The 12,055-nt window shown below is 41.1% G+C and overlaps 1 protein-coding gene across 4 annotated transcripts in view; it reads right to left on the minus strand.

Annotated features, from left to right (window-relative positions):
- The window catches only part of acot7 (acyl-CoA thioesterase 7), a 69,618-nt gene that overhangs the window by 43,297 nt on the left and 14,266 nt on the right, over positions 1-12,055 (minus strand). For all 4 annotated transcript variants that reach the window (XM_057859948.1, XM_057859963.1, XM_057859957.1 and 1 more), the window contains 3 exons: positions 10,162-10,253; positions 7,989-8,100; positions 7,738-7,824 (listed from right to left, as the gene is read on the minus strand). In XM_057859948.1, the coding sequence (XP_057715931.1) occupies positions 7,738-7,824; positions 7,989-8,100; positions 10,162-10,253 (291 nt within the window). The remainder of the gene's footprint in view (positions 1-7,737; positions 7,825-7,988; positions 8,101-10,161; positions 10,254-12,055) is intronic.

The raw sequence follows: 12,055 nt of genomic DNA on the forward strand, positions 1-12,055 counted from the left end.
TCTAACATTACTCAAAATTTGCACGTATCACTGACTACATAATATGGTCATGTACATTCATGTTTGTTCAATAAATGGGCTCTAACTTTGTTAATGAACCACTTTTCCCATAAGTAGGTTAACAACTCCAATGTGCTCATTAAGTACTCAAGTACAGTATTCCACACCGTTGAGAGTCCTGTATATAAAAAGAGTTCATCCATACGATGGCCAGACAAAAGTGACAAAGAAACAAAAAAAACAAAAATAGGACTACGAGAATAAATTCATAGTATTACGAAATTAAAGTCACAATGTTACGGGAAAAAAGTAATTGTGAAACTTTGATCTTGTAATACCATGTAATTTTATGTAGAATTATTATATATTTAATTATTTATTACTTAATTTTGAATAATACTATGATGTTAAAGCTGTGATATCATGGGCAAAAAGTTGTAATATTACGGGATTAAAGTTGTTACATAACGTTACCGTTATGCATGAAGGCAGTGTGGCTGATTTAGCTACATTAGCTGCTACTTACTTTATGTAGCGCTGAAACGCCTCCGTTAAAATGAACAAATAACCAACGATATACTAGTATAAATCATTATAGAATCCATGATTGCGGTTTTGAGTAATGAACCAGGCTGGGAGTTTTTAAAACCCACAGGAATCTTTCGCAGGGGTTTTGCATTAATTCGTTGATTCAGATGATTAGGTTAGTAGCTTCTTTAGAGTACCTTTTCATGATATGCTCATTTTTTGAGATACGGATTTTTGTTTTTTGTTGACTTTTTTGCCAAAATCATCAATATTAAAACAATAAAAGGTTTGAACTACTTCAGTTGTGTGTAATGAATCTAAAATATATGAAAGTCTGATGTTTATCAGTACATTACAGAAAATAACGAACTTTATCACAACATGCTATTTTTGTAGAGGGACCTGTATTATGAGGCAATAAGAAAATAGTAACGCATAGACACTAAGGAAACTAACCTTATCCAATTACGAGTTTGGAAAAATGAATGCGTTAGATTGCTCGTTACTGGAAGAAAGTAATCAGATTACAGTAATGCGTTACTGACAACACTGGCCACAGGGGTGCTGAATTTCATTCCAACAAAACAAGACACCTTTTCACCAATCTGGTATCTTACAAGTGTAATCAGTTTCTTGTTTTAGCAGAAACTTCATTGGATAAACTGTCTATGCTCTTTGCCCTTGAGGACGGGTTTGGACACCCCTGTCTAGAATAAACTGCATTGTGTCATTATGTACCTGTGTTATGTTGACTTGTGCAATGTTACACTTTCCTGTTGCCTAACTGAACAGCTCAACATTTCCTCTTTTTCTACATAGAATATTTTTATACGCACTCTTGAATTTTACTGCGTTTGTGCATGTTGATTACATCACCTTGGGCTGTAGAGAACTAGGTCACATTTCCACAGAGTGAAGGGAAAACATACAGAAAATTATTAGTTGTATTCTCAAATAGGAGTCATTGCTCTCAAAGCAAGAAATGGAGAGAGCAGACGAGGAAGAAAAGCGAGAACGCCTGACCTGAGTCCTGCTTATGTAAACAAAATAAGTGTAGTGCAAGCAGCAGCAGCGAGCAAAAGGGAGCTTTGCCCTAATGAGCAATTGCATGTATAAAGACAGTGTGTTTGTGTGTATGTGTGTGCAGTATGGGGAGGGAGGGTCCTTAATTGGACAGATGTCTCAGCAAGCTCTTCAAATTAAAAAGCCAAGCGTGACACGTGCAACATTCATCAGTTCCGCCTTCCATGTGCTCTCTCTACCCCTCTTTGGTTCATCTCCCTGTCATCTCTCTTGTTCTTCTCATGCCCTCTTGACACTCAAAGGACGGACAGAAATGCCGGCAGGACCAAACCAATATGCAACATACAGATAAACAACTCAGAATTAATTTGCATCGCACCAGTATGTACTGTACTTTTTCAAGTCCATTAGTTACGGTTGGGATAGTTTGTAGCAGCATGGCTGTGCCCCAGTGTGCAAGGCAAGTTCATGCTAAGAAGGCTTCGGTGTGGAGAAACTCAAATTCAACCCCTTGAAGTAATCCAAGATGAATTTGGATAAGGTTGGTTAACCAGAGTATCGCATTCAACATCGGTGTCCTAACAAATGGACAAAAATATCTCCAACAAGTCTCCTCAAAATAAGTTGTTGGAGGTGCAAAGAGGAGAGCCACTCCATATTTTTCTTCCATTTTTACTCGTGAGGTAGTCAAGTATTATTCTCATTCACCACAGCGACGGGCTTGACACTTATTCTGTTTAGTTTTGTCCCTTTAGTAGCAGTCATATTCACTTTGCTCCTGAGGGTTATAAACCTTGCACACGTTACACGTTACTATGAAAACATATTCAATCACACTGCACTATAACCCTGCTTTACTTTTCCAGTCATTTCAAGGATCCTCTCTATAGCGCAGGCCAAACTTTAGCACCTTGAATGACATCTCCATCAAAAAGAGTGGTTAAAAGATACCGTCTTTTTTTGTGTTTTTCCACTCATTGAGTTCCCCCTTGCGCATCATTTGTGATTCATCCCAATTCCCTTTCTCTTCCCTTCTGTGGGAATCTCAGCTCCATCCTCCCCCAAGGGACATCCACGTAACACTAAAAGGCCATGGATTCAGTCTGCTACACATTGAAACCCAAACGCAGAGTTGCCGCTACCTTGTACATTGCATACGTATGAGAATGACTGAGGAGGGAACTGCAGATAAATTAGTAGAAAAACTGCATATGAGAATTACATAAAAATGTGCAATTTGCTTTGAAACCCCCCCTAGATTTTTCTTGTTTTATGCATTTATTTTCTTAAAATAATAAACATTAAGGTGTGTTTTGCCATTGGCATTATTCCTTCCTGAACCTTTGGGGGCAAATCCAGGCTACTTTATGTTAATTTCAAGTCCTTTCCTGCTTATTTTGCGGCTATTTTAAGTCACTTCTTCTTTATTTTAAGCCACTTCCTGTAAATTTTGGGACATTTCATCTCACTTCCTCTGGTACCACTTTTGATATCAGGTCACTTTCTGTTCATTTTGGAGCAATTCCAGGTCATTTCCTGTTGATTTTGGTGCGTTTTGGGGTTACTTCTTGTAGATTTTGGGGCATTTCCGAGTCACCCCCATGATGGTCGTGAGGCTAAGCAGCAGCGACGGTAAATGAAAGACTAATATTGTGGTAAAGTAATTGACACGTATGACTGTCTCCTGAAATCAAATGAAGGAAAAGTCAAAGAATATCCACTGAAAGGGAAGAGCATTTTTATTTTTGGCAGTATCCCGAAGAAAGGCAGATGTCACTTCCTGAAAATGATGTCACCTCCGGGTTCTGATTGTCCCTGTGAGCCATGTTTATCCAAGTGAGTAACACAGTTGACATTAAAAAAAAAAAAAATTGGGACAGCAATAAAATCACCATAATTTTGGACTATAAATTGCACCTAAATATAAGTTGCACCAGCTAAAGAATGCACAATGAAGGCGAAAAAAACATAAATTGCACTGGAGTATTAGTCGCATTTTTGGGGGCACTTTTTTAATTTATCAGAAACCAAGAACAAACATTATATGTTAAAGTAATAATGGTAAAATGGAGAACAACAGGCTAAATAAGCATCTGTAAATATGAACATATTCGTTTTTCAGATAACTATAGCCTAAACAAAAGAACCTAACCTTTTTACGGCTGTCAGAGTGAGAAAAAAAAAAACATCTATATTGCTCCTGAATATAAGTCACAGGCCCAGCCAAACTATTAAAAAAGTGTGATTTATAGTCCAGAATAGAGATAGACTGATAAATGGAAATTTGACATGTAGCGGTATCGGCCTTTTTTTTTTTTTTTCTGACCGGCCGATATGGAAAAAGTCCATTTAGGGGGACTAGGGATTGCGCCATTTTTCAGAGAATTGGAATCGGGTGAAAAGGATCACGTTTTTAATTTTAAAAAATATATTAATGTTTTTCTGCTTCATGCTTGTACAGCCTAAATCTCCCTCCTGCTGCTTTACTTGGTCAGCAGTGCACTGTGAATTTTGCTTGTTAAAGATAAAAATGATTGACAGGCGCTGAAGCTTTGAATATATCAATCATCGTTTAGCTTGTTAAACACTACTGTCCTGTGGCAACTCGTTGTGTGCGTCTGCGCAGCTGTTCTCAGCAGTGAGCACATTTGACTGGACTCACTCAATGAAGCATTTAATTAAAAAAAAAGCATTTTTCTACATTATTCTTGTTTAAAAAATCTTATTATGAAGGCGTCTCGGTGGGACAGTAACATTTTTAAAACTTTTTTTTTTTTTTTTTTTGGAACAACATTTTTTTTTCCAGAGAGCTACTGTATTTGTTTCTTTTATTCAACTTTATAAGAGATGTTTCTGAGTCGAGGAAATTCAGGCACTTTTGGAGCTATTGTTTTTTATTTGTGTGATTTAATAAACATGCTTTAGTTATTTCAATGAAATTCAATGTTTGCATTATTCAATGTTTTTATGCCAATTTTTCCACTTTTACTACAAATGAATATCGGCGACAAAATCAGTTATCGGCCTGAAAAACTCAAACACCTTTTTTTTTTGTTTGTTTTGCAAAAAAGGTCAACAAGAAGATAAATCCATTATAATTGAAATAATACAAGAGGGTTTTTATAAATACATTTTTAAATACATGTAAATTGGTTTAATGCTCTTTGAAAGCCTGTTGTAATGGATACAAAGATCTTTAAGATTAAAAAAAAAAAAAATCAATATATGAATATTTTAAAGTTAGTTTTATTTATTACCATATTATATCAAATACATTTTAAAATATTTTGCTCCCAATATAACTTTTTCATTCAATGTCTCATGTACTACTTTAAGGTTCATACACCTAAACAAAAAATCTGATTACACCACACTGGATTAACTGTTATTATTATGTAATTTTTTTTTTTTTTTTTTTTTTTTTTTTAAACCTGTCCTGTTCAGCTGTTTGACACAGAGAATGGAAGTCTAAGTGCCCGGATTCTGAACAGTTTTAATGTTTCACATTGAGAGTCTGACATACTCCCATTGTGATCATTCAAAATACCTTTTTATTATGACAAAGCAGCGAACAGGAAGGGATTATGGGGGGACAGAAGAAAAGAAATACAAGAGAAGAAAGAAAAGAAACACATACACAAACAACAACAAGAAATACATTGAACATCTAAACTAGTTACCAATATGCTGGTGCTATCGTCAGCGAGATGTATTTCCGGTTTACACCATGTGGGGGCCTATTGGCCAGTGAAAGAGGAGAATGGGGGTGGGGGTGTCTATAAGACTATAAACAAAGTGATTGAAAGGGGTAGAGTGTACACAAATCAGTTCTGTGATCTAGAACCCAGTAATCGTGTGAATCTCTTATGAGTGAAAGCCCGTTGGCGACCAATCCTACGCCGCCGCATCGCCAATCCCGGCACCGGAACCCCCAACCCGAGCATGCCCTACCACATCCAGCAGCACGCAAGCCCCACCGGGCGCGCGACAGCCACGCAGACGGGCGGAGAGACCGCGCGGGCACCAACCCAGGGCCACGGCCCACACCCAGCCAGCCCGGGGAGGGAGGGCGGGCGGGGGGGCGGGGGGATCCACGCGCAGCCCATCCCTCCTCCAACCGCCCAGCAAAGGAGCCACCGTCACCCCCCCCCCCCGGGACCCAGGGTGGTCCCCCGGGCCACCCGCGCGCCCATCAACCGGCCTTCAGGGATGGCAGGAGGGGACGCATCACCAACCCCACGCCTACACCCACCCCCGCCCGCCCACCCGGACCACGAGCCACAGCCCCCCAACCGGCACGGCACGCCACGGGACCCCCAGCGGCCCACCAAGCCCCAGGCAAGGCAGGGTCCCCCGCCGGTGCAGGCGACACCCCGCTGATACACCGGCGCCCAGCCAGCGACCCGCGACGGAGCGCAGGGCGGACGCCCAGCCAGAGAAGAGAGGGGAAGGCGGAGGCAGGAGAACGCCCAGGGACTGCCATGGGGCGACGCAAGATCGGAGACCCGACCCCCCAACCCACTCCCGCGGCCGGCAGCCGAGGCAGAGGGGAGGCCACACCCCGGGAGCCACGCCATATAGAAAAAGTGTGGGACCCACCTACCACCCTATTACTGTGGCTGCCAGGTTCCCGACTGGCAGCCATCACCCAGCACCGTGATGGGGCTGTGAGGGGAGGGTAGTGCAATGTATGCATTAAAATAGGAGAGCTTGGCTTGGGGCAGTGGGACCGCAGCATAGAGTTTCTGTCCAGCCGCCCGTCCCACCGCCCTTTGCCAGAGCTCTCCTGTGGAGTATGATGTGTGTGGTGCATTTAAAAAAGGTGCAGGGATGGCGGGGCCTGTGGTGAGGAGGCAGCCGTGAGGCCCCCCCCCCCCAGCAGGTCCCAACCATCCCACAACCTTGGTGTGTGGTGCATTAAAAACAGGGGGGAGTCGGGCTGGGACTGTAAAGCCCCGTCCCAACTCTCCCCGGAGAAATGTATGAGCATGTAAGTGCCAGGGTGAAAAATATTTACAGTGCCGAAGTGAGAAGTGCGTGAGTTAAGAGGCAGGCTCCCGCGGGCGTGGCCCCGTCCACCAGAACCACCGGCCCCAGGGCGGAAGAAGCGTCAGGGCCCCGATCAATCCCCGCCCCAGAACACCCACGGCGCCTCCGCGACCGCCCACCCCCCTCCCACCCACCGAACACCCACCCCGCACCCCGAGCAGGCGCCACACCAAGCGCCGGCGACCAGGGGGCGTCCACCCCACCGGCAAGGGACAACAAGCCTCACCCTAGGCCCCGCGGGCCCCAAGAGGCCCCGCTAACGAATTTTTTTGAATGCTCAGTCTTCCAGGTAATGGTAATATTGGACAACAAGTATTTGTTGTTTTAGGAGAAGGATTGTATCAACAAGCCAGTGGGTGAATGAGATGACAAAATTTACAGCCGTTGTGACATTTAGTAGACTGGTCCTATATCTTCCAATTTTAATTACTGCTACACATTATTGATCTGCAAATGGGCTAGATAATCCATAAATTCAGACGCAATCCAACCTCAGAGTCAATGTGAATATATTAGGTCTTAAATTCATCACCATGTCCCACTGCAGAGCCAAGTCCTGACAGACTGAGAGACTTCCAGGCCAAAAGACATCCGATATGGTTTAGTGAATGTAAAAGCAACAAGGTGTAGAAATAGCTATGCAATAAATTTCAAGTGTTAGGCCCTCTAGAGGGGGTGACTGTAAAGGTGTCAGAGAATAATATGGACCTATAAGTCACACGACAACAAAAGTGCGAACTATAGCGATTAAAGAATAGTGCTGTGTCCTGTGTGTGTAAAATGTTGTAAAAAACTAAACCTGTTTGACAAGAAGATAGTGTTCCACTTCAGTCCTAAAGGTGAGAGTAACATACACTATGGTGGCCTGCAACAGTCTACAGTGAAAATATGTTCCTCAAGCAAACTTAATAGGTTCTTCACTGGCCGATTTTGTACTTTTTTATAAGTAACATGCCAATTGTTAGTGTATCTTGTCAAAATAGGTCGTGATGTGAAACCAGTACGGGGTGCAAAAAGGTTTGAGGACTACATTAATGTGTTGAAAATGTATCAATGACATTGATTGATCAACTTAAAATTGGCTGTCAGGGAAAGGAGAAAAAAAGTCTCATGACTGAGGCAAAGCAATTAACTCACCTCCATGTACATAATCATGTAGTGTACAGTCAGATGGGCCCACCAAATGGATCAGACTGGACTGACTGAAGCCGACTGTGTGCTTTTCTGAAAGGCAAAGAACACCCAGCACTTTTGTTGTCTACATTTTTCCCCATATAAAAAACAAGTAGCAAAGTCCTGATTCATGGATCAAAATGACATGGAAAGAAAATAATTTCTACAAACATTCTTACTTTTGAATGTAATTACTTTCCTTCTAAGTCTGTTACCTGGATTTGGTGGAGGTGGGACAACTTCTTCAATCATCTCTTTGGTTTTCAGCCTCGCAGTCTTCTGGGTCTCGTAGCGCTTCCGTCCCTCCTCCTCTTGTTCTCCATTAAACTACAAATACAGTACGCTTAAAATGGTTACCGTTCATATTTTTATTTATTATTATAACTACTATACAGTGAGGAGCAGAAGTATTTGCACCCCTTAAGATTTTGCAAGTTCACTCACTTAGAAAGTAGGTAAAGGTCTGAAATTTCAATCATAGATGCATTTCCACTTATAGAGACATAATCTAAAAAACAAATCCGGAACTCACAATGTATGATTTTTCACAAATTTATTTGTAATTTACTGGGGTTCAGAATTATACTAGTATGTACCCCTGAGAAAATCAGTGAAAATATTTAGTTCAGAAGCCTTTGTTTGCAATTACAGGGGTGAGACACTTTCTGTAGTTCTTCACCAGATTTTCACATATAGAAACAGGGATTCTGGCCCATTCCTCCACACAAATCTTCTCCAGATCTTTCAGGTTTTAGGGCTGTCGCTGAGAAACACATAGTTTCAGCTCCATCCAAAGATTTTCTATTGGATTGAGGTCTGGAGACTGGCTAGGCCACTCCAAAACTTTGATATGCTTTTTATGCAGCCACTTCTTGGTCAGCTTGGCTTTGTGCTTCGTATCATCGTCATGTTGGACGATCCAGCCACAACTCATCTTCAAGTCTCTGACTGAGGGAAGGAGGTTGTGGCTTAAAATCTGACTATACATTTCACAATTCATCCGCTGCTTTAAACACTACAGTCGTCCAGTCCCCTTTGCCAAAAAGCAGCCTCAAAGCAAAAAGTTTCCACCCCCCATACTTCACAGTGGGGATGGTGTTCTTGGGATTGTACTCATCCTTCTTTTTCCTCCAAGCACAACGAGTAAAGTTTGCACCAAACAGTTCTACTTTGGTCTCATCTGACCACATGACTTTCTCCAATGAACCCTCTGCATCATTCAGATGGTCCCTGGCAAACTGCAGACAGTCCTTCACATGTACTGACTTCAACAGGGAAACCTTCTGAGCAATGCATGCTTTTAAACCATTGCACTGTCGTGTTCTACTGACAGTAGACTTTGAAACTGTGCATCCAGCTCTCTTCAGGTCATTGACCAGCTCCTGTCGTATACTTCTAGGCTGAGCCCTCATTCTTCTCATCATGAATGATGCCCCACGAGGAGAGATTTTACATGGAGCCCCAGCCCGAAGTAATTATCAGTCATATTTAGCCTTTTCCAATTTCTAACAATTGATGCAACTATTGATATATTCTAACCAAGCCGCTTTCCAATTGTCCCATACCCTTTTCCAGCTTTGTGGAGCTCAACATTTTTTTCTCTGGTGTCTTTTGAAAGCTTTCTGGTCTTGCCCATGGTAGCAGTTGGATTATGACTGACTGTGGGGTGCACAGGTGACAATTATGAGCTCAAACGGGTGGTGGGTGGGTGTTTTAGTTACTCATGGGGTAAAGGTGGACTTGACCCACCTTAAAAAAGTACCAGTGATTTGTGCATACACAAACTTGAAAACGTGTCAATTTTGACCCGAACACAGTACGAAGGTTAAGTCGAGTTAAAATCGTGACAAATCAAGAGTTACCATCAGTTTCAGAGAATAATCAGGTGGACATTTTGTACTGTATGATAAAAAACGGTTTAGTAACAGTATTGTAGGTTTCAGAGCACTTAATTTGTACGCCATCAATCTTCTAATCCACTTTCCGTACCGTTTGTCGTCATTAAGGATTCAGATGAGTTGGCGAATTTATCATTTAATGTGAGGTCCACTACCCTCTCTGAGTGCTCAGATAAATACTGTATTGTAAAGACTTCAAAGCTAAGGAATGTACTCAATTTCCTCATCACACGCAGAAAAATAAAGCATTTTATAACACATTTAAAGCAGGACCATGGCAATGGACTGGGATACATACGATCTACACTGCTGCATGGAGCTCCATCAAATAAGATATTTCAAAATGGCATAAAGGCCAAATAAGTAAGGTGACGATTTCACAATGCCGAATGACTATTACTTGATCAGAAAGCTGCGATCCATTTAAAATAGGAATTTGGTAAAATGCCAGACTTGATGAAGGTCAAAGCGGTCAACGTTTTCCACGTACCTTGATGGGTGGCACCTCCATGATCTTGTCGACATTCTGCAGAGAGCAGGGTACGTACCACAGCACGGCCCTGTTGACCAGTTTTTTGTCACCTGCAGACAGCTAGAAAAGGTCAAAGTCTTCTACCGAAAGAAAATGTCACTGGGAATAAAGGCACTTTCTTTTCCCGATGCATTTTGAAACTTTGATAAATGAGCCCATACAAAGCAATTAGCAGTGATGGAAATCTGTTGACAGCTGCAACCAGTAGAAGAAAGTTGACCACAACAAATTTTCAAAGTCTTGCTAATTCCAGGCAGAAGTAATGACTTAATGTTCAAGTAAATAGCTTGAGGGCTTTGCCAAAGAGCATGCTGAGAATGAGTGCATTAAATAATGGGCAGCAGTTACTGTGTTAAGTATTTTTTCAGGATCGATTATATACCCATCAACTGGGATAAGTCAGCCTCTCATACTACACTATAAAATGAATAACTTTGAATGTCCATGACTTTAAAAGATACGACCTGGCCTAGAGACTGATGTGGGAGTGGGCTGTGTCTAGCAGCATCAGGCAGTCTACATGTTGAGTTCCTGCACATCCGCTCTTGTATGACTTCACTTATGACAATGATACCTTGTGTTGGTGATCATACAGCACATGTGATATTGTGATCTATTAGTTCTGCTTTGCTTTAGGTATTGCACTTAGTTTTCCTGTCTCTGCGAGAAAGAATCCGAAACGTTAGAGTCATTTACAATCTCATTCCTTCTGGCTCATTATGAATACTTATGAGTCTGCTGAAACATTAGTACATGGTGGGAAATTGTTCCTGCAAAACTACAATGTAGGGAATTTGCTTAAACTTATCAGTGTAAATGAAGTACTGTCGTTGAAATTTTTTTGATTGTTTCAGCCAAAAACTAAAAGCTTCAAATTGGATGATAGTTTGAAACATTGCATCCTTACATATCACTCTACTATGAAGTCCTAAAAGTAAAATGATGTATTTAATAACAATAAGATAAAAATAAACATCATAAATATTCCCCTCAATGTTTTTTATTTTCTTGCCTGTTGGAGATGATTTACACTAAGGAATGTTGTAATTCATTAAATGAATTTCTTTTGAAAATTGATTTCTATTTCTTTTGTTTACTTATTCAACTTACTGTTAATCATATATTTAATATTTTAATGTTTCCTGTTTGTTAACCGGTATTTTTCTGCAACGCCATTTGGTATCTATTTGATTTAGGACTGTAAATTAAAAAATGACTTAATTCTGATTGTTTGAGATGTGACTACAATAAGGTCTCCAGCAATTAGCAATCAGACACCACTCTTAGATAAGGGATTGTTTGAGTGGTGCCATTTAGGGTTAGGGGTTCTTCTCTTAAACTACTTGAAAAAGCTAAAAATCTATTTAAAATGAACGCAATCGCCCATTAACACATAGTTCTGCATGGTTCACATATGAGTAACCCTTAAGAAGGATGGAACATTTCATCCGCCTTGCAGTACCAAGAAGAAGATCAGAAGCAAACCTTGTAGAATCACATCTCATAGCAATCAAGCACAGAGGTTGTCATGGTGATATGTGTTCTATTCCACCAACACTTTGTCACTTAATTCGCTAACTGAGGTCTGGAGGCTATTTTGAGGTGTTTAGGCACACATACAAGAGTAACACACGGGCTTGCTCATGGACACATCATCTAATTGTGTCTCATTTTTGGGAGGAGAAATTTGGATGTGTCTGTTGAAAATTTATAAAATGTTGTGAGTCCTGATAAAATATAACAATATTGAACATTTTAAAATGGCTATCATGGCATACGTTCCTTTGCTAAGATGCAAGCAATTGAAGCATTTGCATCTTACGCTCGACTTAGATCTGCGCTGACAGCCGGG

Source organism: Corythoichthys intestinalis, chromosome 2 (genome assembly GCF_030265065.1).
Source record: "Corythoichthys intestinalis isolate RoL2023-P3 chromosome 2, ASM3026506v1, whole genome shotgun sequence".
In the NCBI taxonomy this organism is placed as follows: Eukaryota; Metazoa; Chordata; class Actinopteri; order Syngnathiformes; family Syngnathidae; genus Corythoichthys; species Corythoichthys intestinalis.